This window comes from Mesoplodon bidens, assembly GCF_964165515.1.
Source record: "Mesoplodon bidens genome assembly, chromosome: 16".
Taxonomy (NCBI): Eukaryota; Metazoa; Chordata; class Mammalia; order Artiodactyla; family Ziphiidae; genus Mesoplodon; species Mesoplodon bidens.
In genome coordinates, this window is record NC_138173.1 from 59,137,837 (window position 1) to 59,164,842 (window position 27,006).

Genomic DNA, 27,006 nt, shown 5'->3' on the forward strand with positions numbered 1-27,006 from the left:
ACCTGGGCCCACGTGACGGGGCGGGGCCCCGCCTGGCCGAGGACAGCGCTGCCACGCCCCCCTCCCGGGCGGCGCTCCCGGAGCCCGCGGACCCGAGCAGCGGCGGCGGCAGCAGCGGCGGCGGGAGCCCGGGAGGCGGAGGCGGGCGGAGGCGGGCGGAGGCGGGCGGAGGGAGGTGGCGGCGGCGCGCGGAGACGCAGTAGCGACAGCGGCAGCATGTCGGCCGGCGGAGCGCCCGTCCCGCCGCCCCCGAACCCCGCCGTGTCCTTCCCGGCGCCACGGGTCACCCTGCCCGCCGGCCCCGCCATCCTGCGGACCTACTCGGGCGCCTTCGTCTGCCTGGAGATTGTAAGTGGGGCAGCCTGGGCGAGGGTCGCGCCCCGGGTGGCGAGAACTAGCAGCGGCATCCCGCCCCCAGGCTGCGTCCTTCTGCGCGGCCCCCAGCTCCCGTCCCCCCGGCGTGGCCTTCTCCTGCGCCCCTCCCGGGGTCCTCCCGATGCCCAGCGCAGCCCGCACCCGGGCGACGGCGCCACAGCCCTGGCCCTCTCGCCTGGCACCTGTTACGCTGGCACCTGCTCCTCCGCTGGCGACAGAAATGGTCCCGGGAGAGCGAGCAGGAGGCCCCGCGGGGCCGAGGATTGGGGACTTTGAGAGGAGAAGGCTCTTTGGAGTTGGGGTACTGTCAGAGACCCCCGGCGGTTTGGCCGGGGGCCGCGCTGGGCTGGAGCGGGTGCCGGCGCTCTCGGCCTCGCCTGATGCTACCTGCCATTTTGTTGGGTGCTGCAAGGTGGAGCCAACGACCGGGTGACCAGGAGGCCGCCAGGATGTGCAAAGAGGGGGCAGGAGGTACCAGGAAGAGGAGGAGGAGGGCTAGAAGACGTGGGCTTTTTTTTTTTTTTTCCCTTTTGCCATTATGAGCGCCCTTTGGATTGGGGAGAGAAGCAGGGCTCAGGAGGCAGGACAGGGAAAAGGTGAAGCCCATACGGTGCCCTGGGCAGTGTCTAATCAAGTGGGCTGAGAATGGTAGGGTAAAAGTACAAACGTGGCTGTCAAGCTCCTCGCCGCCTGCGTGTGCGCCTTCTCCCTTCCGAGTCTACCTGTGCAACTCCAAACCCTCTCAGCGCACTGGTCACCCGGCCTGTCGTGCAGGCTTCTTGGGCTGCAGACGTGAACTTTTTAAAAGGCACTTTAATGGAGTTGGGAGGTTGTGAAGCTCGCTGGGGAAAATGTGCAAATATAAATTGGGCAACCTGAGGTTGCATCATGCCCTGAGAATGGCAAATACAGAGCGAAACGTTTGCCAGTCAGTGACTTGCCTGCAGGCTGGCTTTGCTCGGTTTGGGGTTTTCATATCGTCCCCCTCACCCACACCTTTGAGTTTGCATAACCTGGATTTGGGTCGCTTCGGTTTCACTTTTGTGCTTGTGGGGCTGGAACGCCTTGTGAGCATTGGTTTTCCGCCCTATTATGCTCAGGCACCCTAAGTTAAGTTTAGCTCAGATTTGAATCTGAAAAAGGAGACAAGTGAGTTACAGGCTATGACATCAGTAATCGGATCGTGACTGCGAGGCTAGGAGAAACTGGTTTGAGTCTGATCCCAGTTCGGAAGCATCTGAATGCTTGGGCTGAGGTGCGGGCATCCAGGTGAGAAGAGCGGGGAGAGGGTGGCCTTGGGTGGGCAGCCCCACTGTGGGGAGGGAGACGGCCTGAGACCAGTGAAGCCTGGGAAGAAAGATTTTATAGGTTCTGGGCTCCCTTAGTTCCGTGTTCCTCAGACTCCAGTTGTTTGCCTACCTCTGTTAGAAGTTTTTGCCTGCCGTATTCACCTGTTCTAGAATTTACAGATTGTGCACTTTAAATGCATTCACCTTCTGAGCTTCAGTACCTTACCTTAGCCTCATCCTAAGCAATAAAAACATGAATTCTCAAATTTGATATACTGGTCATATTTTTCTAATATTTATTCAAATAGATACTTATATGTTTACATATATATGTACATATGTAAAAACTGTGACATACATATATGTATATATATGCAAAGAAGGCCTAGCCATGTGCTATCAAACCAAATGCCATCTCAAGAGCCACCGGTGATCATGTGACACTTTTGGAAACTCCACCTAATTCTGAGAAAAAAAGCGGAAAGTGGTTTATTCTATTTCCTCCCTCCCACCCCCATATCTCTTTATTTATCTAGCCCATTGGTTAGTTCTCAACTCCTGCTATACTTAATTGCTTGGGCAGATTTTTAAAATACTGTGGCTAGGCCAAACTAATTAAATCAGACTCTCTGGGGGAGCATCCGAGTCCATTAGGTTTTTTAAAAAGCTCCCCGGAGGTTCTAATGTACGGTCATGTCTGGGAACCACCAAGGGAGGCCTTTTCGGGGCTCTGTGGACAAGACAGCTCTCTTGCAAATGTGAATCCTCTCCCTCTGCTAGAACTTCTGCCACTCCCCATCCCAGGGGAAACCCCAGGCTCACAGAAGTATCCAATCCCTTCCTCTCGTCTCTTCATTTCCTCTGGCTTCTTAGCCCCAGAACACTTCTAGGATCCTTATCTAGATAGAACAGCATCACTTCTGAAAGCCATTTCCGTTTAATTTTCACTTTTTTTGGCCAAATATCTCGATAGGTTTCAATCATAGGCCTCCATTACCTTTTACTTGATATCAACCTCCTTCCTTCCCAACCCAACCTGCAAAAAATAAAAGGCCCAGAATATTCCAGTGAAACTGGTGACCTTAGAGAAACAAGAGACCACATTAGAGCCACACTATAGCTCCTTCTTGGCCCTCATCCTGCTGTGCCACTTAGAGCTATTGGATCATGTGCTTTAAGAGAGCAGAGGTGGAGGCCACCTTGGTCCCCTCTCTCTACCTAGAACATCCACACGGAGGAGATGCGCAGAGATATAAGCAAAGTAGACAGTTTTGAAGCACTTTGGTCCCGGATTTCTTAATATCCCTCTAATTTTCTGATCCCTTGAAATTGTTCAGTCTCCCATGGCTCCTCTTCAGAAATTTCTCTCTAAATTAAACGTGAGAATTCACCAGAAGCAGTTCTAAGTTCTGGGTGATGTCCTTTCTGGGGACCCCTTTGTTTTAGCCTCTGCCAGTGTTTCTGAATATGCCCAAACTCCTTAATTTTGACTTTCTATAGAATCCATTTGTCCTCGCAATTTCTTTATGTCCCATTGCTGTCTAAAACTGAACACCTGAAAACTGCATCTGACAAAGATGCTGGGCTATCTATAGTTGACTAAGCTAATGAAACCATGATCTTGGAATTCACTTCTCGCACTAACCAGTAACTTTGCTCAATAATTTAGTTTCAATTTGCCTTGTTGTACCACATTCACAATCTCTCAAGTGTCCGGCATTTGTTGGGGAGATAATTCAAAAGATACAGATATTGCCGGCCTCCAAACACCAGGTAAAGTAGTTTATAGCACTGGCTTTATAGGTGGAGATATTGCAACTTCACATGCATGGTGTGGTTTTCTTGAGACAGGTATGTTGTACTGCTAGACACCTAAGTTGTCTACCTCTGGGTTTTTGCACTCAGCTATACTTACCAATATGTGCTTGCTATGAAGAGTTTAATACTAAGTTAGTTTTGCAAAGTGAAACCTTTTAGTTTAAGATGGAAAACATTGCCTTCAAAAGTTATCATTTTCAAAATCTAATGTTTTGATTCAGTGTTTCCTGAATTAATGTTTTGTAAATCATTCATCAGGTGTTTATTGAATACCTGTTGGGCGCCAGACACTATTCTGGGAACAAAGATACTTAAACTCTGCCTCGCTTGAAAGAGCTTATAACCTAGTTGAGAGGATAAGCCCCCAAGATAACTACCATTCAGGGAATAAAGACACAACAATGGAAAGTGAACTATAGCTAAAGCACTTTCCAGGCAGGTGTATTATAAGAAAATGACATTGGAACATCTGTGCTATTGGGCTAAACAAGCTATTTCTGGTCCTTGACCTCAATGAGTATTATGCACAAGAAGGTTGGAAGTAACAGTATTAAACATGGAAAAGAATAAAGGTCATTATTGAATTCAGTGTGTTTCACAGTTTCAGTATTTAGGAAACTGTCTACATCCCCCATGATATTCCTGAACATTTCTCTTTGTGGGAGATGGTCTAGGACTCTTATTCACAGGCTTCTAACTGCAGTGTTTTGGATGCGACAATCATTTTCATCTTTTCAACAAATAATTAATAACCTGCTATGCATCAGGCCTTATCTTATGCCCTGGAAATAGGATAATTAACATAACTCCTGCCCTTAAAAGAAAGTCCTATACAGTAAAGTATAAATCCAAGAAAGAATTACAGTGCTGCATTTGAAGTGATAAAATTGGTTTATGGGCTTCCCTGGTGGCGCAGTGGTTGAGAGTCCGCCTGCCGATACAGGGGATGCGGGTTTGTGCCCCGGTCCGGGAAGATCCCACATGCCCCGGAGCGGCTGGGCCCATGAGCCATGGCCACTGAGCCTGCGCGTCTGGAGCCTGTGCTCCGCAACGGGAGAGGCCACAGCAGTGAGAGGCCCGTGTACCGCAAAAAAAAAAATAATAATAATAAATTGGTTTATGAAAAGTACTATTGAAAAACAGGGTGGAGTACATCTGGCCACTGGGAAGGCCAGGACAGGCAGCTTTAATGGGATGGTGACATTTGAATTTAGCCTGAAATGATGAGTAGAGGTTCATTAGACAAAAGTGGGAAAGAGAATTCCAGGTAGAAACAAGGGCATGTGCAAACCCCAGAGACAAGAAAGACCATGGTATGAAGTTCTGGCAATGGTTGGTGTTTTTCTGTGTGTGTTTTTCTACATGACTTATGGGAAGGTGGCAGGTGGAGGAAAAAGATCAGGTAGGGTTCAAGGTGTGGTTTGCTGAGAAACGATAGGCCAAGGCATAGCATTTGTTTTTGTCTGTGATGGGGAGCTGCTGAAGGACAGGGATAACTTGATCAGACTTGCAGAAATCTTTGAGTAATGAAGTTTGCTTATGAAACAGAGAGATTGAAGGCAGGAAGATCAGCCAAAGGGCTTATTGCAGTGCTTTGGATGAGGGGTGTTGAGAACTAGAAGCAGGACAAAGAAAAGAAGCAGAGAAGAGGCACAGAGGTGATATTTAGAAGGTCAACCGCATGTGTAAAGTTTTGACATGGCCTGAAATGATCGTAGACCAAACTTAAGTATAAGATGTAACACAGAGGACTTACACCAGAAAAACAAAATGTTAATGAAAGGATGATGGGGAAGGAGGGGCTGTGCAGCAGGCTTGTGCAGTCATGCAGATAATTCTATGGAAGGGATTTCAGGTTATTTTCAACCTGCAGCTTTGACTGTAGATGGACTAACACGTAAGTGTTCAGCTGCATAGAGTTCTCTCTTCTCACCCAGAAAATAGATTTCGGTTGCAAAGGGACATTGTGTGTCTGCAGTGGTGAAGAGGGGCCATCTGTGGGTATGTTTTCCCTGCTTCAAAGGGGTTTTAATTCTATAGGTAAAATTTTTACTTTGCGTCTGGGTTAAAAATCTCCATCCATGTGAAAAAAAGTCTTTAAAACTTCATAAGGAAAAAAGTGCCCCTGCCAAAGATTATTTTCAGCAATCATTTTCCCTGGCTGGCAGTTCCGTAAGAAATAGAAAGAACTGAAACATGGAAAACTTCAAACCAAGTTGTTGAAAACCTTGACCTTGAGCTCCAAAGCAGAAGGTTAAGGAGAGGAGATTTGTCTTGTGGCGCCTGATAGAAATGTCGTACCTGGTGGTAGGAGCCATGGATGTGGCATATCTGCATTGATATAGCTGAATAGGAAAGACTGTGTAATGACATGGGACAGGAACCAGGCAGGTGTAGCCAATCCCATGCACGTTCAGTACTTAACAAATGCTGTGTGATTGTTCTGTAGGACAAACTGAACAGTGTGAAAATATTCTAGAGAAACTGACTGGAGCCGGGAAGAGCAGCTTTGGAGTACGCCCTCTTAAATCTTGCCCAACTTTTTTTTTTCTTCTAGCATTTTATTTTATTTTTTAACTTTTTATTGAAATATAGTTGATTTGCAGTGTTGTGTTAGTTTCACATGTACAGCAGAGTTCATTCATTTACAGCAGATTCAATTATACATATATATGTATATATATATGTATTCTTTTTTTTACATTCTCTTCCATTATACGTTATTACATGATACTGAGTATAGTTCCCTCTGCTATACAGTAGGTCCTTGCTGGTTCTCTATTTTTTTATTTTTTTATTTTTTGCTATACGCGGGCCTCTCACTGTTGTGGCCTCTCCCATTGCGGAGCACAGGCTCCGGACGCGCAGGCTCAGCAGCCACGGCTCATGGGCCCAGCCGCTCCGCGGCATGTGGGATCTTCCTGGACCGGGGCACGAACCCATGTCCCCTGCATTGGCAGGCGGACCTGCAACCACTGTGCCACCCGGGAGGCCCAGGTTCTCTATTTTATATACAGTGTGTATATATTTTAATCCCAAACTCCTAATTTATCCCTCTGCCCTTTCCCCTTTGGTAAACATAAGTTTATATCCTATTTCTGTGAGTCTATTTCTGTTTTATAAATAAGTTCATTTGTATCATTTTTAGATTAGACGTATAAGCTGTATCATATAATATTTGTCTTTGTCTGGCTTACCTCACTTAGTATGATAATCTCTGGGTCCATCCATGTTGCTGCAGATGGCATTATTTCATTCTTTTTTTATGGCTGAGTAATATTCCATGTGTGTATATACTACATCTTCTTTATCCATTCATCTGTCAGTGGACACAGGTGGCTTCCATGTCTTAGCTATTGTAAATAGTGCTGGTATGAACATCGGGGTGCATATATCTTTTCAAATTATGCATTATGTATTATGTATCTTTTCTCTGGATATATGCCCAGGAGTGGGATTGCTGGATTTTTTGTAGCTCTATTTATTTTTTTTAAAGAACCTCCATATTGTTCTCCATAGTGGTTATACCAATTTACATTCCCACCAACAGTGAGGAGGGTTCCTTTTTCTCCACACCCTCTTCAGCATTTATTATTGCCCAACTTTTAAAATGTCATGACTCCTCTCCAGGAGTTTAAAGTTTGACCTGAATTTCCTGTGTCCTATTTTATATGAAAAGGGCCATGCCCTTTCGTAGTTGCCATAGATGACATTCCTAACTTTTGTATAATAGCTTTCAGAAGAAGTAAGGTAAAAAGAAAGAAAAGAGGCAATGACTTGTACAGTCCTTGTTGATACTGAAGCATGGGCACGCGTGAACATTTTTAACCTAGGTGATAACTAGTTACCTATAAACATGAAAAGAGGATTTTAAACATCAAGGGAAACTATAAATAAGAATAAACAAGGGCCAGAGCGTACTTCTCCCTTATAATATGGGCTTTCCATTTTAAGATTAATATCAGCTTGGTGGCCATGGAAGCACCAAGAGATGGCATCCAGCCAGAGAAGTCTTTCTGGAAGACACAGTACTGGAGTTTAGTTATCCAGCGAAAATTCTGATGGCAGCATGCTGAGCAGAAGCATGGGCCGGTGTAATCGACACACTGTGTGCAGAGGATGAGGGACAGAGGCTGCAGTGCAGAGACAGGGTGGCAGGGAAAGGAGCATTGCAGGGGAGAGGGTGAGCTCGGAGAGGCGGGCAGGAGTATTCACCAGTGCTCTAACCACTGGACTGTGGTCACATCATGAGTGACTTTACACTTCTGAGGGCTGCCTTGCAAACACATCTGTCAGCTCTTGTGTCTGTTGACTGAAGTATGTTCCCACTTAAAAACGTTCTTTGGAATACAAGTTGTGTGTAAAATGGAGTTATAGGTAATCTATTCACTAGAAGATAAATTCTCTGAGCATGTTTGACACCCTTTAATCCTATTGTTTCATTTGTAGCACCCATTGAAACAGGAGGGGTTATCAAGAAGATAAGGTATTCTGAACTTCTGGAGGGCCACAAACCCCTTTGTGATTCCGATGAATATTGTAGACCGTGCCCTCAGAAAAATGTATATGCACTTATCTACCCAATTTGATATGATTTTGGAGAATCAACCCTCAACCCTGCCCCTGCCCCAAGCCAATCCATGGCAAAAGCATAGAAACCCTGCTCTAGAATAAACACGAGACTTTGATGGGGACGAACTAACATAATGTTAAGAGCATAAGCTCTGGTAGCCAGTTGCCGGGTTCAAATCCCAGGTCTAACATTTATTAACTGTATAACTTAGAGCAATTTATTAATGGCTCTCTACCTTGATTAACTTCTCTATAAAATGGTAATAATAATAGTACTTAGCCCTCAGTGTTAATCTCTCAGTGTTAATCTCAGAGGATTAAAGTGGTACAAATAAAACCCTTAGAATAGTGCTTGAACACAAGACCTAGATAAATGCTAGCTCGTATTTCTGTTACCCTCACCAGCTTCGACCTCTTACTCAGATTAACTCTGTAAGCCAGGTTGGGAGACATTTTTTCCTCTAGTCTTTCTGATTTGTTCGTCCTCACTGATTTAAAGTGATGAAAAGCCCAATATGTAAGCAGTAGGAGAATTGGAAAGAGAGGGTCATTATGTTATACACAGAAAGTTCTAAGTATTGAAATGTTTCTCCTTAGGGCAGTCTAACCAGTCCTTTATACCTTCAGCTTCACTTACCTTTCCCTGGTTTCATTCCAAACACTGACTGAAAATAGGTCAGAGTAGGAATTGGCCTGTTTACTTAGTGAATAATAAGAGTATACTAAGATGAAGGTGTCCAAGTGGTTTGAAAATTATTAGCCAAGATGTCGGAGGGCATGTTTTAAAAGCACGCCATTAGGAAATAAGTGACATTTGAAGAGAAAAAGGGGGTTTGCAAAAGGAATCCTTTGGGGACATAGGAAGACCATCCAAATAGGACTCAATCTGAGAAGTCTGTAATCCACGCAGCCAGAATCGCTGCTTGCTCAAGACCATGGTTTCCCATGGGGTTACATATTTTTGCCAGTCCACAGTGTCTAGTGAAAACATGTTTTAGCTCCAGCTCTGAGGGTTCAGTTCGGTGTGATATGTGGATGGATAATACTTCCATGGCTTTCTTATGGGAAGGCTTCAGCCAAGGTACACCCTTCCGCCCTGCAGGAGCCAAACTGAAGGGATGAGCATACGCTACAGTAAGCCACAAAGGAGACCCGTGGGTTTTGGAATGGGTAGCAACTTAATCACGGCAACTCGGGATATATTTGAGCACTTGAGGTGTGTGCCAGGTTCACCTAAATTTGAGCTCAGGAGGTGAGGGGTCACAGGGGAAGACTGATATCTACTTGAAGACGTGTTTGCCTTTGCATTACCTGGAAGTTGGGTTGTCTTTTTGTCAGAGCTTGAGATTCAAAGTCATGAGCCCTGACTTGGTTCCTTACAAAATTTCAAAAGGTGGTGCATTTGGGAGTTTTGTGTGTAATTATCAGACTTTTTAGGACACCAGAGAGTGGTGGAAGGCCGTGATAGACAAGGGGTCAGAATGTGGATTCAGTTCACCGTGGCTGAACAGGAATTCCAGCCTTCTTCAGGGTGTGTGCACTCTGCAGTTGCTATGAAACGTTATCAACTATTCTCCCTCAGATTTTAACCATTTTTGTGCTCTGCGTTTCACTTCTAAAAACAGGCTACCTCCAGAGCCACCTCTACTGAACAGGGATGCTGATAATTAACATGAGTGGTAAATACTCTGAGCTTCGTAATGTGCAGAATTAGGTGAAGGGAATATACTAAGCATTGGTAATGTTATTAAAAGCTCAGTTTTTAAAGTTGTAGCTAGATTGGGAAGCTCAGGAGAAAAGGTAGCTCTTGGCCAAAAGAAAAGGTAGCTTATCGTGAAGTAAGGAGAAATAACTGTGTCAAGGCCCTAGGGACCCATTCACCAATGTGACAGTCTTGCGACGAGGAAGGTGGCTCTCCAGCGTGGGATTATCTCTCTTCCCTGGGCCATCCTCTATGTTCCAAAGCTCCTGTGGTAAGGACGACTTAAATCTGTATTTCACGGCATCTCTGATCTAGGGGTGTAGTGTGTGTGTGTGTGTATTTGGGGCGGGGGAGGCATCCATACACCTTCCTGCCTCCCCTGCCCCCTTTCCAGCCACACACACACCACAAATGGGGAGGCAAGTCTGTTCTCTTTTCATATACACACTTAGTTCCCTTTCCAAGCCTTTGAGGTTTGGGAAGGGCTGTAGTTTTGAGTCCGACAAGAAGAGTTCATCTCTACTGTTTCACATTAGCATCCGTTGTCACAGCCCTCATCTGCCTTGAAAGCCTGCTTCAGAAAAATAAATAAATAAAAGTTCATGAAGAACCTAGGGGTAAGACGGGAATAAAGACCACAGACCTACTAGAGAATGGACTTGAGGATACGGGGAGGGGGAAGGGTAAGCTGGGACAAAGTGAGAGAGTGGCATGGATATATATACACTACCAAACGTAAAATAGATAGCTAGTGGGAAGCAGCCGCAGAGCACAGGGAGATCAGCTCGGTGCTTTGTGACCACCTAGAGGGGTGGGATACGGAGGGTGGGAGGGAGACGCAAGAGGGAGGAGATTTGGGGATATATGTATACGTATAGCTGATTCACTTTGATAGAAAGGAGAAACTAACACACCATTGTAAAGCAATTATACTCCAATAAAGATGTTAAAAAAACAAAACAAAACCTGCCTCCCCTGCCTTCCTCCCGTTCTGTTTCTTCTTCCCTCTCGCAGCCTCTCGGAGCACACAGTGTTGAGCCCTTTTTATAGCACTCGCCACAATCTGCTCCTGAATCAGATTTGATGGTGTCTATTTCTCCCTTATTAGAGCTCCTGGAGATAGAACCTTGCCTTTTTTTTTTTTTTTTCTCAGTGTCCTTCTGCAGTGCCTGGCAGCAGATGTGAGGCTGACCAGTTTGGGGTCCAGTCCAGGTTTATTACATGTTATGTTTAATTCCAAGGGATCATATAGCCTCTTCTTCAGAGGTGTGAAATTATCATAATCTCGATGTCATATAATTATGCTTATCTATCTGAGTCTGCCTGTCCCTAATAAACTGTGGCCAATTGTTCTTTATTATTCTTTATACTGGCACCTAGAGTTTCAATGAATGATTCTTGAATTAATAGATATATAATAATGATGTATATTTCTTAAACAGTATGTAATGTAGCTTATTTGTGATGGGAGAGTAAGAAAAGTCTACCAAGAAGAGGCTGAGAAAAAAAGAAAAAATGGAAGATCTTATCACCTTCAAATATTTATTAAACAGTATGAAAGAGTATAGAATCTTTGACCAGGGACACTGTTTCTTTCATAAGCTACTAATAAGGTTGTGGTTACATTTTTTTTTAATATGCATTATTACCCATGACTTAGATTTCCTTCCTAAAACTTTCTGGGTTGATTGTTCATATTTGATTTAGAATAAGGACTTGAGATATACCACCACTATTATCAATTTATTAGATTGGTGCTTCTGTTATCATTGCTCAAGTGATAATTTATTAGGCTTTCCAAAATGTTTTTCAAAGTACTAATGAATTGTATGGGCCTTTTTGAAAGAAACAAATTAGTACTTGTATTTTTAACTTTTAGTGACTTACACAGTTTGGATATTATCTAGCAAGAGTCACATGATTATTGGTTTTTAATATTTGGTGCTCCAACTGTTCTCACATGGGAACTAGGAGTTTGTTCACTCAGCAAATACCTGAGCACCTTCCATATGCCAGGCGTACCTGCTTCTGTGATATCGCCTATATTGTGTGGGAGGCTGGGGGCCGGGGGGAATTGATTCCCATTTGCCTGTCGGTGTCTCCAGGCAGGTGTACCATAGCCTAGGTTTTTGTGTTGCCAAATGTAGCACAGTGCCTGACTGAGAGTTAGGAAAGAATTATTATGTAGATTAATAAATGAAATGGGATGCAAGCCATTAGAAGGCAGCATGCTGCCAAGAAGACCTAATAGTACAGTTGGACTGAAAGCCAGGGGCATCAGTTACAGTGTTTCCCATCAACGTAACAAATCCGTAGTAGGGAGCTTGCCCAGAGGGCAGAGGGGGGCGGCCTGAGCCTGGGGCGGAGCTCAGGAAGGACCTTTAGGTTGACGTGCACTTCAGGAAGAGCTGTGCATGGGAGTTTCTCAGATACACATGGGGAGGGAATGACGTTCTGGGCCAGCATCTGTCAGGCCACTCAGATGTGAAAGAGCTTTGTCTCCGGACTGTTAATTTCTTTTTCTATAATGTGAGATGTGAGGGGTTTAGTGGCAAGAGGCAAGTATGCAAAAGGCAGGTTTGCTCATAAAGGTCCTGGAATGCCATGCAGAGGGTGTGTAGCCTTTATCTCTCTAGTGGTAGTATGGACGAGGCTGTTGCTGTCAGGTTCGTAAAACTGCCTGTCTTCACCCCTGACCACTTCTCCTCCTGTGTCTTCTCGCTCACTCCCAGCTGTGTCCCAGCCAGAAATCTGGGTATTTTCCTCCTCTGTTCTTTTGCTGTCATGTCCCACATCTGATCAGCCACCAACCACCCTCACGTCTACTTCACAGTTTCTCTCTGAGCCACTCACTTCTGTCTGTCCTCAGCTCCTTGAGTCTACTTTACACTCTGTTATCGTGACAGTCTCCGCTGTGGTCCCTCAGTCCTTCGCCTGTTCCCCTCCAACCCATTGTCACACTCCAGCCAGAGAGAAACTCCTAAATACAAACCTGATCATGCTCATTCCTGCTCAAGGTGATCTGAGGCTTCCCATTGCCCTTGGGTGAAGTTCCTCTCCTTGACCTGACCTTCAGGACCCCCCACAGCGGCGTGTCCAGCTCACACCTCTGGCCATTCTGCACATGGTGCCCGCTGTTCCTGTCACCCTGAGCTCTGCCAGGCTGTTTCTCAGCTTCCCCAAACCATCTTAAGACTCACCCCCCTGCCCTGGAACAGCCTTCTTTGCCCTCTGCTGCTCTCCCTGGCCCTGTCTTTCGGGTTGTTGCTTCTAGGGAGTGTTTCCTGACTTTTCAAATGTGGATTTAGAGCCCTCATTGTGTGGACTTTGCCCAGTGTTTGCCCAATTGTGACTTGTGTGAAGCAGCGTTTTAGTGACTTGCTTAATTTTCTCTTTTCTGTAAGAGACCGTGAATTATGTGATGGTCGAGACCATTGTTTACCGTTTTATTCCTAGCACCTGGCACAATGCCCGACAGTAGGTATTTGTTGACTGTTAGATCTGTGAATATCTCAAGTATCTCTTCTCATGCCCAGTACATAGAAGAGTGTCACTACATGATGGAAGATTTTATTGTTTACTGTCATGTACAATAGCTGCTATTCTATATGTAGGCAATAATCTCACCTGTACAAATAGGTCATGATAAGGACTGAAACGTGGCCATGAGAAGTGACAAGTTAGGAAGTTATGGCTGATCTTTGTTAATAGCCTCTCTGAGAAATGGTGAGAGCAGAAGCCAGTGGACAGTGGTTTGAAGAGTAACAGGAAGGAGAGGAGGTGGAGGCCCAGCAAAGATGAATTTGTAAACATGGTGTCTGAAAAGGGAAACCCTCAGAGAGGGCAGTAGTTAGGGAGGCAGCAGGATCAACAGAAAATACTTTCCCTTATTTATTTTTTTACTTTTTATTTTATATTAGAGCACAGTTGATTAACAGTGTTGTGTTAGTTTCAGGTGTACAGCAAAGTGATTCAGTTATACGTATACACGTATCTATTCTTTTTCAAGTTCTTTTAAAGGAAAATACCTTTAGATGGTGAAAGAATACTGAGCCTGGTCATAGGCTGAGGATGAGAGTCCAACAGGAAGGCACGTGCAGAAATAGGCGTGGAGTCAGATCAGGTCCCAGAGTAGAGGTGCTGGCCTGCACCTGAGAGAAGAAAGCTCTCCAGTAGAGATAGAGACAAGTCGCTGGCCGGGTTGCAGGAACACGTGCAGGAGTCTGGGGGGGAGCAAAGGCGGTGGTAAGCCTGATGCAAGCATGTTCAGTTCTATGGCCCAAACCTATTCCCGTGTTTCGTTTTCCCTTTAGGTGTTTGGGGGACTCGTGTGGATCCTGGTCGCCTCCTCCAATGTTCCTCTACCTCTGCTGCAAGGATGGGTCATGTTCGTGTCTGTGACGGCTTTCGTCTGTTCCCTCCTCTTCCTGGGCGTGTTCCTCTCTGGCGTGGTGACTCAGATTAATGCCAACTGGAACTTCCTGGTAAGGGATAGTTAAGTCTCTTTCAGGAAAATGTGAGAAACATAAATATCTCATTCTGTCCTGAAATGCTGATGCCCTGTTCTATCTGTTGCCTCTAGTGGGAGGGAAAAGGTCAGAGCACCGAGGCTGCTGTGCTGCCATGTGGCCGGCCTTGCTGGACAGCAGGGTCCCAGCTTGTTCAGTTCCTGTGGTGACAGAGCTGAGCCATCTCTCTGTTATTCCTTTATGAGTTAGGTGACCTTTCCGCAAAGACTGTTTTAGTTCATACGACAAATGAATCACATTGCAGTTATTGAACTATTGAACAGATGCCTTTGGGAGATGGATGCTGTGCCATACATCTTAAGATTTTCCATTGATTCCTGCTTCAGAGATTAAATACATATATTCTTTTCAGAAAACAAGTAGCTCTGTATTTTACTCTCCAAATACTTAGAAAAGGAAAGGGGATATTTTATATTTATTTTCCATGCCTGTCCTAGACTAGCAAGAATTGATACGTTTTGAGAAATGAATTTCCGATCGACACCGTTTTAAAAATTATGACACCATTAAATTGGGTCAACTTACTTTCCCTTTTTCTCATATAAGATAGGGAGCCTCTTTCATGTTCGTGGTTCTTCATTCTCTGGGACTGTCTCAAAATGGTCCCCAGTGGAGCATGAATTCCAGTGCATGGTGGACAGGGCTTTAATGAAGTTCATGAAGAACCACCATTAGGTTTCCTTCACACTTTGGTGGTTAGGAGCTTAAATCAGACCTTTAGTCGGGCTTTACATGTGTTCCTTTCCGGTGTGGTAGTATTTTATTCAGCAGCAAGGAAAATATTTGTTCTTGTCTTATTTATAGACCATAAAGAGAACCATCACCCAAATGTTATCAGCAGTGAAGTCTAAGCACGTGTGGCTGTCCATTCAGTCAGCCCGGGGCAGATGGCACGGGTTAGTGTAAAGCTAAGGAGGAAGAGTGTAGTGTGGTGCTTATAATAATGCACAGGCTTTGAGATTCGTCTGGTTTGCTTACTAACCATGTAGCCTTGGGCAACATATTGAACCTCCTTTCTTCCTCTGTAAAAACAGTAATAATAATACCAACCTCACCAGATGCTGTCAAGGAATAATGGAATTCATGTAGTATAAAGTGCTCAGCTTTGTGTCTGATTTATAGTAAGTGATCAGTAATCATCATAAGTCCTTAAACACGCTGAGGCTTGCAGTTTGAAACTTTGAAAGTCCTATTTCTTAGGTTGCTGATACAACGTATTTCTGCATTTTTGCCTTGATTTCTCATTAACGATGAGAAAATATTTCTAATAATTACTCAAGTGACGAAGATCAAAAATCCCTATTTAAGTGACATAAGATGCTTAATCTCCTTCTTCTAAATGCCTGGCTTTCCTAAAATAACGCATGAATGAATCACTCAGTCCCTAATGTTGGTGAGTGCCACCAGGCTCTTTTAATATCAGGCTTGAAGATGGTATTTGGCCAGTATGTACCAGTAGTAGTATAGCCCTACTGGTACTTTGGTACTGGTTAATACATAGCCATTTCCCCAATCGACTGCCTCTTCCTAAGTGCTGTGCTCTCTCTCACCCTGGCCCTTTCTTTGAGACCTTCCTGGACCTCCTAATAGCCCAGCAACTAAAGAGTTAATATCTGGAAAAGTAGTGAGTCTCCAGGATCCTGCAGCGCTCAGCGTTCTGTCTAACTGGTTGATGCACACGCCTTACCAATGTTTAAACATTTTTCCAGTATCACTCCTGGTTTTATTAGACATACGTCCATGCCCTCTTCTTTCCTTTTGCTTACATTGAGTCTTATCTTCGGTATTGAGTATAAGCATTAATATTAGGTTTCCTAAATTTATTAGGTTTAATTAGGTTTTCTAAATTTGTATTTCTTTCCAATTTGTAGCATTGTATCTGATGTTCAGGCAATAAAACGTTGGTGTTTTTTTTTTTTAATTAAACCACTTTATGAAAGGGACAATTGAAACTGCCAATCTGTTCCATAGGTCACCTGCAAAGTTTATCTTACAGCTTTCTAGCTGGAGTAGTCCACTCTTACTGAGGGAAAAATGGGGACAGCGACACACAGGACACAGTACAGTGGTTGTTATACCAATCTTGTCATATGGTGGACATACTTTGTGATTTTCTACATACTTAGTCATTTTCGACCGCATGGCTGCTTTTGATAGATTTTTAAATTTATCTTGTATACTCCCAGCCAGGTACATTTATGAGCCATGGAGTTGTCACCAGATGGTAACAATTTTTAATTGCTGCATTCTGGAATTGTTTGACATTAATTGCTCAAAAAATTATTGCTCCACACCCACCCCGTGATAACAGTTTAATGTCGCCTGTATGCCGTGCATGAAGGAAGAATGCGTGTTGATAAAGAATTTATTTTCTCTAAGTATTCATTGTGAGATATTACCTACAGTATGTATAGCTTCTAGTTTTTATTGATCATGAGATTAAATTAGTATTCATGGCTGATGTCCTCAATATTTTTTCCCAAGCTTTCTAGTGTTGGTGTAAATGGTGAAATAAAACTATGATATGTAATAACATATATTAAGTGCTAAAAACTTGCCCCCTTCTAATTTGAGGAAAGCAGCAGATTTTAATTTTGAGATGCTTTTTCTTCATTGTTTTTATATGGGCTGGCAATAATACCATTTCACCTAACTTTAAACTGATGTCATATTTATTTTTCCCTTTTTGGAAGATGGAGTGTTAAGGAAAGGTATATGTTAGAGAAATAAAAGATACCAAAAAAAAAAAAAAAGGGCCTTGTACAATTAAACATGTTTCTTCCCTTTCTTCCCCAAAAGTGTAGCTGGCACACGTGACCATCTGCCTAGTGTGGAAATCACTTAATATTTTTAAAATGTCCTGAGCTATGTTTTCTGTCCCCACATTCATTTACCTATTTGACCTTACAGAAAATGATCGTTGTCCTCATTTTTACAAATGAGAAAACTACAGCTCAGCATGACTATTGTCCCTTTTTCATGCTGCCATTGTGTAAAACGGGATCCCCCTATATACAGCGTGGCCTTTTTTTTTTTTTTTTTTTTAATAGTTAGTGAAAGTTTGACCTTGAGCTGAGAAGCAGAACATGGGCTGGAGATAAGAATGTGGGAAAGAGTTACCTGCTGCTGAAAATATTCAAGGCATGCTTGAGGCTGAGTTTACTTGAGGTGACGACAGGTGAGCTGCACTCTGGGGTGCAGGGAAGATTGGTGTTGGGAAGATTGGCAGAAAAGCAGGAGCATGTGACGGAGACTCAGAAAGGGGATGGGGTCCTCTGCTAACGGGGGAGGGCCAAGGGCTTCGGACAGGTGGTCCATAAAGGGTGGTCCCTGCCCTGCAGCACCAACATCGCCTGGGAACTTGTTAAGAATGCAGATTCTCAGATTCCACCCAGACACATAGAGTCAGAAACTCTGGGGTTGGTGCCCAGTAGTCTGTGTTGTAACAAGCTCTTCAGGTGCTTCTGATACACACTAACCTTTGAGAACCTCTGGCTTAGAGCAAATAATCTGCATTGTCCAAAACAATGAGTGAAATTGTGAGTGAGGAAGACCTTCGTGCACACATCCCACACATAGCAGGAATTAGAATAAGATGTCCAGGGTGGCCAAATATAAATGTGGGTGTAGCTCTCCAGTGGTGGGGGATATTTAATGAGCACCTAGTATATGCTTGATCCTATGTTAAGACCTAGAAATACAATGGTGTACAAGACAGGCCTGGTGGTGGCTCTCAAAGAGTTTGTTGGAGTAGACAGTGGCAGTGAGGAAACGATTACACAACTGACAGAACAATTACAATTATGTTAATGGCCAAGAAGGGAATAAGAAGAGTGTACGTATCCTCTCTGGGCCACTGGGAGGCAGACTCTAAGATGGATTTAGAAGTATAAGAGTTTTTTTTTTTTTTTTTTTTTTGAGGGAAAGGGGAGGAGATAACACCTGCAAAAGAGGGAGGCTGTAGGATAAAGCAGAAAACTCTTAGAGAGTGATAAAGTCTTGGCCAAATTAGTGAGAAGCTCCAGAGCACAGCCTTCCCTTTAAGACTCTTGTGTTGGGGGAGAGTGGCCAGGCACCAGTATCTGCTCTGGGCCATCACTGGCTGAGGGCGGCCCAGGAAGAATGTGACCTTAGTTTACACACAGCAGCAGATCTCAAATCCACCGAAGCCAAAGCTGTCAGCTAACCATGCTCCTCGCAGCAGAACTCAGGTTCTTTCTGGAAGGGACACGTGTGCAGCGCGTGCCGTGGATGCTCCAGACCTGTGCTTGCACCATGTGGTTCCACTTCTCCATACGTGTTTGGGGCCTCGCTCCTCCGGGGTTCCAGTGTGCCTGTCTTCCTGAAGCAGAACTTAAAAGGGGGAGGCTAGAGGGACAAACTGCAGCCCCTCTGACTGGAGTTGGTCTCAGAGCCACAGCTGGTCTTGGTCACCTCCCCCCTCCACTGACCATTTTAAACTCCCCTTGTTCAGCACTCAGGTCTGCTGGTCTCCAAGGTTTACCTGGTGGTGTAATGCAAACCCTCCCTCGTGAGAGAGTGTAAGCCCCGTGGTAACTTTATCCTTTCAGGCCAGTATTGCTGCAGTTCTCCATTTTAGTCGCAGTTGGGCAAGAGAGTTCTAACAGGGCCCCAAGTAGATCACCCGAGTTCCACATAGACTCCTTCCTGCCCTCCTGTGTGTCAGCAACCCTACCTTCTCTTGTCAAGATGGTGACGCCTCCTCTTGCCTTTTGATCCCTGAGCACAAAGAATCCAACGTACACAGGCAGCAGCCATAGCTCATAATGCAATGGGATGCTTGCTGTATCCTCTAGCAAGAGTACATGCCCTGGGGACCAGGACCTCTGGTCATGCAGAGCCCAGAGTTGTGGGGACAGCAGTCACAGTCTTTCATCAGGTCAGTGGGAGTGATGACCGTAAGAGGAGAAACTCCTTCCCCCCTTGGTTCTCACTCTTCCAATGAGGTCACACCACCATATTGAAAACTCTTTTTCACCATGTCTATCGCATTCCGAAAGATGGCCACACATCCTCACAGGGTAGTGCCTCCAGGTGTGCCTTCAGCCAGCCATCCTGTCGTGCTCTCAGGCCAGTGAGTTCTAGATGGTGCAGCATACAAGACAACTCATCGTCGTGGGCCCATTCCCACTCCTCCTCTGCTGAGAAGTTGGTCCCTTGGTCAGATGCTGTGTTGAGTAGATGCCTATAAATCAGGCATTCTGTAAGTCCCTGGATAGTCTTGGAGGCTGAGGTTCTGCAGGGAAGAAAAGCAAATCCATACTCAGAATGAGTGTCTGTTTTTTTTGAGAATGAACCATTATGTCTCCCAGGGAGGTAGGAACTGAGTTTCATCAATTTGGTACCAGGTGTGAATAGTGCCATATCAGGGTCTCAGAGTCAGTCTCTGTTGCTGGCAGTTTCAGCATTAAGAAAAGGCGGTAGCTGGGTCAGCTTTGGCAGTTGGGAGTCCGTGCTATTGGGCCTTGACATAGCCTCCTCCTCCCAGCCGTGACCACTCTGTTCTTGTACCCACAATGCCACTCACTGGGTAGCTAGTGGCAAAGGCTGGTTGCATCAGCTGGCCAGGTCATTTTCTCTACATGCCATCCCATGGTGGATACTTCTGGTGGGCGTGACCACGTAACAGAAAGGTCACACTTCACACTGTATGCTTAATCCCATATGTCCATCTTCCTGCTCCATACTTCCTTGTCTCTAAACTTGTAGCCTTTTATTCTCCACGGCCCTGACTACCCTGCCAGACCATTCACCACTGACCACAAGTCTCTGTATGTTCTTAAATTGGGCCGCTTTGCTTTCTTAACAAAGTGTATGACATGCTGCACCACTCATCGTTGCATCCATTCGGAAAATATCCCCTAACCTCTGTCTTTCAAAGCCAACCCTGAGTGTGGCTATGATGCACGTGTAATGCAGCTGCTGTACCTTTTCACCTTGCAACAGCATGGCGTGCCATCAGAAAAGGCACAGGTGTTTTCTTTCTCCTTCATCTGGACCTAAGGGCTCCCCTCCCCCATGTGGCCATAGGTGTGGGCTGAGGAAGGAGGGCGGTCCCATCCTGGTGGGTGACATGGGGGCCTGCGCTACCTGCTCACGCAGCAGACTTATGCCCTCTAGCCCAGCTCAGCTTGATCTCTGATGTGCCCTTCCCATCTGAAGAAGCAGTGTTCTGACTTTATGAGTTGGTGGCTTTGATAGAACTCCATTCTTAATGAGCAGTTCCAGATACTTAGTCACTTGGTGTCTCAAGATCAAGTGTTTCTTCTCTCCGATGGCCCAGGAGGACACCGGGAGCTGCTTTTCCAAGACGTGTAATTCCCCAGTACAACTTACATGCCTGACTTTAGAACCCCAGGAGCCTATGTAGTGATATTGTCACCACCATTGCCATGAGTTCCTTACTACGTCTTTTCCTCCATCACTCTAGAGTGCATAGGACCCAAAGGCTAGTACGGATAGCTGGATAGTATGACCCAAGCCATACAGAGTTGGGCGCGTAAGAAGTTTATCGGACGGTAACACCTATGAAAGCTGAAGGGGGAGGAAGCAGGACTGGGAAAAGGGAAAGCCTTCAGCACAACGCAGTTCTGATACTCCTGTATGATACTCCTGTAAAGGAGGAAGGAGGCAAAATTAAGCAGGAGTAGGAAGGTGGTATTATTGGGGGGGATGGTGTGGAGGGCTAGGGGACAGGCGCGAGTAATTGGTTGTGGGAAGCCTCTTTCCGGTCAGAGACGCTACCATGCGTAAAGAGTATCAACCCTGAGGTATAGAGTGATTTCTAGGGACCAAGATGAGACCAGAGTGGCTGATAGTCAAAGAGGAAAGAGGGTGGCATCAGATGAGGCTGGTGAAGAAGGCATATCATACCAAGAGTCGCCGGCCATGTCACCAAACGCTTCCCGTTCCTTTTAAGATGAAAGCTTCAAATGGAAACAACAAATGGTGATTGTAAGGTGTATACTAATAAATGGTAAGTACCTGCTGTAGGAACTGTTAACAAAAATACACAGCGGTGTGTTGATGGTATGTTAACTCACCTAAGACGATGTGAATTTTAAGAGTTGTGTGTCACATCAGTGCAGCGAGAGATAAATAACTTAATCACAACTGAGTTTTGTATGAAAATTTCCTCTGCTTTTTGTAGAAGTATATGTTTGTTTTGTTTTTTAGAATATCGGGAGATATGGTATTGAATTCAGTGATTTCATAGGCCCATAGTGTATGGGATGACAATCTAATGGGTAAAAACAGTGATTGCTCAAAAATAAAATGATTATAAAATGTGTATATCATTATATAACTATATAATATACATTAATAAAATATATTTATATAGTAACTCTAACAAGATGTAATTAAATGCTATCTTACTTGAATTTTAAGGATAAGAATTCTATGGTACCTTAATCGAAACTGAAATTATATATTTTATTCTAAAATTCAGTGGATCTGAAGGTTTGCCACTGGGCCAATTACAACGTGTCAGTCGATTTTCACTGGGATGCTAACAGCCTGACCTTGCTGAGGGAGCCAAAATACATGGCAAATGCAGTTAAAGACTGTTTACGTATTCTAATTTTCCTGAACATAAACTTCATTTGAAATAAGGAACGGAAGAAAAATCTCTTCTTTTCATTGTAGCTGTCTCCCCTTTCCACCCTCTTTCAGGATCTCGCTTACCATTTTACAGTGTTCGTCTTCTACTTTGGAGCCTTTTTGCTGGAAGCAGCTGCCACATCGCTACACGATCTACATTGCAATCGAACCATGGCTTTGCAGCCACTCTTGAACGATCACCAGTATAACATCAACGTGGCAGCCACAGTAAGTGTTTGATGAATACAGTTTACCAGCGCTTCCCCTCCCCTGTCAAGGTCTCCAAGAAAGCCCTTTGGTAACAATAGTTTTCTTTAATAATAACCATCAGCATTAGACATATAATAGCTGTTTATCTGTACAATAACCTTATGAGCCAAGTTGTTACCCCAGTGCTGTGGATGATGAAACGGAAGCACCAGGAGGCTGACATTCATGTAAGATCATACCTGTCAGTGGTAGTAGTTGACCTTGCACAACAAAGTCTACTTTGTGAATAGAATTAATTGTGCTTTCTACTTGGTGTAACTTCAGACATGGTTAGGGAGATTTGTCCTTCCCTTTCTCTCTCTAAGTGAAGCTGCCCTAGTAAACCTCTATATGCTTCAAGTTCTACATTAATCCCCATTTCATCCATCCACTCCAGTAGAAGTAAATCTTTAGTTTCTGAGTTTTAATGACAGAAACTAAATGCATGAGCCATTCATTTGTGACATTCCATTGAGTTCCTCACTTTTCTTTTTATTTCAATATACCTTAGAGAGAGGAAAACTCCTTTTCTCTAGTATTAGGTATCAAAAGTGGTCATTCATGCAGGGGCCAGGCAGCCCAGTGTGGGTGAGTGAAATAAGCTGAGCTGACTCACAACAGGGGAACAACCTCGCTGATCAGATCATCAGATGAACAAAAGCATAAGCGAATTCCTAGTCAAAACAGAAACTCTCTCCTTTCGGGTGTATACTCAACATATAATTAAAAATGCACCAGGCTTTCTTTTTCTTTTTTTGATGGGGATCATTAGAGATAGAATTTATCAGAATTCCTGTGCTTATAAGGCACAAACAAGAGCAGTACTATAAACAGAACTGGGGGGAGCCACATGTATGCAGCCCCCCAGGATTCTGATATCAATGAGGATAACATAAATTCATAATCTGCCACTGCAAAGAAGACATGGAGGACAAATGTAACTACATGTGAGCAACTCAGAGTGTAGTTAAGATTTACACTTTGAGATTTATCATTTAAGAGTATCATTGCTGGGCTTCCCTGGTGGCGCAGTGGTTGAGAATCTGCCTGCTAATGCAGGGGACACGGGTTCGAGCCCTGGTCTGGGAAGATCCCACATGCCGTGGAGCAACTAGGCCCGTGAGCCACAGCTACTGAGCCTGCGCATCTGGAGCCTGTGCTCCGCAACAAGAGAGGCCGCGATAGTGAGAGGCCCGCGTACCACGATGAAGAGTGGCCCGCATTCGCCACAACTAGAGAAAGCCCTCGCGCAGAAACGAAGACCCAACAGGCCAAAAAAAAAAAAAAAAAAGTAACAAATGTTCAAGTACAATTGGTGTCTTAAAAAAAAAAAAAAGAGTAGCATTGCTCAAGAAATTTTGAAATGTCCTGAAATTTTATAAATCGTGTATGAAATTTGATAGGGGGTTTCCCAAATTTGACAAACCTACACTGTTTGCATGTCATTACAAATATGGTATAAAACTGAAATGAACTTTTCTAAGTTATTGAAATAAAAATTTTGATCAACCACGGAAGAGGAAATACTAGATTTTCTCCAAGATTACAAAATCTCTCTAATGCCGTTGTCTTATGAAGAGCACACTGTCTTGTGAAAAGGATATCAAAGAAAGTGGGTTTCCAAAAATAAGATGTATCAGGCAGGTAATAAAACAAAAATATTGTTGTTTTAGATTTGGGAATACTTGTGACATTTGTCAGCTTTTCAGAATTCATGGTTGTTGTGATTTCTTGTTCTAATTAAATATTCACATTTGTACTTTAAAATAAAGTGGTCATTCTCATTCAACAGAAAATGCCTAGATCAGAGATGTGTCAGAGAGACAACCAGCAGAAGAAGGGTGGGGAAAATAGCAGAATGGTAATTATGCTGTAAAAATGTTCTGTAGGTGGATCTGATATTCCTTCTCAGAGCTCTGGTTTCCTTGTAAAGGATTCCTGTACTACATATAATGTTTTACCATATTTAACTGCTTTGGTAGTTTTCTATGAATCATAAACCCCAAAAGGGTGAGGACAATACCTATCACTTGTTTATATGTACCAAATGTACTGATGTATGCATAGTTGGTGCTAAAGAAATCCTTGTTGAATACAAAGGACAGTGATTCAGAGCTAAATACAGACTTGAGGACTATCTCCCACACCAATCTGATGATTCATTTCTGTGGGTTTTCTCTCTTCAGCTCTAAGGTCACTTTCCATTGTCACAGAAATGATTTGCTACATCCTCAAGTCCTGATAGCTGCACTTTGCTTGGCTGTGAGATCACTGTGCAAATAGACACCTCATCGTGAAGTTTTGAATATATACCATGTTAGGGGTTTCACCACTGCTTAACAAGTGAGTCCAGTATGTGAAAAAAGGCTCAACCTAAGGCTGTCCACAAATGAGAAAATTATTAGAGGCTAGAATGTTTAAAAGAAAGGTTAATGGTGTGAGGGGATAAAATCATCAAGAAAAGAGAGGAATATAAACGATTTTCATTAGCGTTGAAGTATCTTTAAGTAGGCCGGTCAGTCTTCAGACAGTTGTTCCTTTGGACGAATGTTTTCTTCAAGTCAGAGTTATGAATCTGATGTGAATTGTTTCTTTTTTCTTAGATTTTTGCCTTTGTGACGACAGCTTGTTACGGTTGCAGTTTGGGTCTGGCTTTACGACGATGGCGACCGTAACACCCCTTACAAACTCCCTGCCTGTGTGTTAGTTTCATTTGTGTACTTTTTATGTCTCATCAATTTGGATACCGTTTTGTCCAGCTATAACAGCATCCCCAAAGTAATTTGTTTAGTATATGGAGAGAATCTAAGTATAAGTTTTGGTTCATTTCATGGATGGAATTTTAGTATGATGTTAAACAGAGAAATAGCCTTTAGTTTTACAACTGTGTCTTTCTCTTTTTTTTTCTTATTTTAAAGAAAATTTCCCTTTACATCCATAAAATACACAGATATCGTTCATGAAAAAAGGGGTATCTCTTGTGTTTAGGTACTGAGTCACCTGAACCTTAATTTTAATAGGTAACTAAAACTCCTGAAGAAAAACACATTTCAAATAAACTTCCCACTGAACTCTGTGTTTTAGTGTCGGAGATCGACACTCTTTAAAGGCCCAGATAGTAAATATTTTAGGCTTTGTGGGCCATTCAGTCTCTGTCACAACTACTCACCTCTGCTGTTACTACATGAAAGCAGCCATAGACAGTAAGTAAACGAGTAAGTGTAGCTGTGTTCCAATAAATTTTTTTATTTACAAAAACCGGCAGCAGGCTGTATTTGGCCTGTGGGCTGCAGGCTATCGTTTGCAGACCTCTGGTGTAAAACCTTGGTTATGGGTTCTGTATTTTATTGAACTGATCCTGAAAGGTATAAAGCGAGTTAGAGAAGCCACATAGTATTTAGTCTCATGCAGTAATTACATTGCCTTTAGGTCAGCGGTCAAATACTTACCCTTGAAGGGGCTATAGTTTCTCAAGCTAATTCAAGCAGAGTCTTGGGTACAGGAAAAAGTAATTTATGAAGTGAACCCTAGTTGCTTAATCCACCTAAGAGTTTCCTAACAACTGAGCAAACTGCTCATCTGGCATCCTTAAAATGAGGGCCCCAGAGACCACTAACCACTCCTGGAACTGGTATCTAGCTCCTGATGTCTTACTTTGGGTTTATTTATGCTTCCAATACAGCTGTTTACCCTGTGCGTGAATATACAAATATTTATGTGTGGATATATGTAAGGCCTTACCCAGTAGAGCTCTCCAAAGGGTGAACTTTTTACTTCTAATTCTTTTACATGACTCTGAGTTAAATTTGAATAGAGTACGAAATATAACTTGAAGTTGTAGATCCTCACATGTTTAGAGAACCGTCCTGACATCTACTGAATATGAATAGCACAGAAAAGTATTTTAACCCGCCTCAGAGACCCTGGTTGTGGTAACATGCCAAAATGGCTTGAAGGGGAGAACAAGTTAGAGTTGGGCCCCCAGCTCACACCACCCGCCCAAACAGGATACTTATCTCTTGCCTCAAGAGGGCTACCTCTGGGAAAAGAGGGCTTTTGAATATTTTATACTTTCAACCCTTTGCTTTTTGGCTGAATCATCCACTACAAGTGCCATGTATAAGCTGGGCTGTTAGATTTCATGGAACATAGAACAATCCTGAATGAGTAGCATCATCAATGCTCAATGATCAAATCCTGTTTATGTGATAATCCCTTAGAAAGAAGAATCTGATTAGGGTTTGGTTTGTGTTGTAATTACAGAGATAAAAGGTATATTTACTATGTGGCAAGAGGATATCAGTCTTGTGACTTTGTACTGATGTCATAGCTTTTCTATAATATCCAACTTCCTTGGTTTTTCTAGCTCCATGCCACACTCTTAACCCTGAATTATGAATTGTATATTACAGAGTCATATATGTGCCATAAGGATATATTGTCCATTCCGGCTGGAATTGTTAAAAGTTAGTCTGCTAGATTTAGTTGTGAGATTGTATTTTTGTTTCCAAGGTATAACAGGTCCATGCTTGGTGGCATTAAATTAAATGATTTCATGAAACTGCTTTGGTGACACTTCTGTAAACGGATTGCTTCTAGAACATTAAGAACCAAGCCTAAAACTCGATCTAACTGTGAATACTTAGAATTGTAAATTAATCACGATCTAGATTTGTGAGTTGACTGACAAAGCACTTGAACAAAAATTATGGCATTTGAGAATTTCTTTATATATCTTAGCTGTAAAAATGAGGAAGTGTTGGTTGGTTTTAAAATCTGGTAACTCCATGATGAAAAGAAATTTATTTTATAAGTGTTATGACTCTAATAAAGTATTCATTTGATAATC

The 27,006-nt window shown here is 43.5% G+C and overlaps 1 protein-coding gene across 2 annotated transcripts; it reads left to right on the plus strand.

Annotated features, from left to right (window-relative positions):
- Positions 1-27,006, plus strand: MAL2 (mal, T cell differentiation protein 2). Of its 2 annotated transcripts, none has more exons than XM_081258724.1 (4): positions 1-348; positions 14,070-14,240; positions 21,981-22,136; positions 24,761-27,006. In XM_081258724.1, exons 1-4 carry the CDS (start codon positions 217-219, stop codon positions 24,830-24,832), a joined length of 531 nt encoding a protein of 176 aa, XP_081114850.1. In that variant the 5' UTR covers positions 1-216; the 3' UTR covers positions 24,833-27,006. The 2 variants fall into 2 exon arrangements, with proteins under 2 accessions (XP_081114850.1, XP_081114849.1); XM_081258723.1 differs by lacking the exon at positions 24,761-27,006 and adding an exon at positions 23,217-23,732.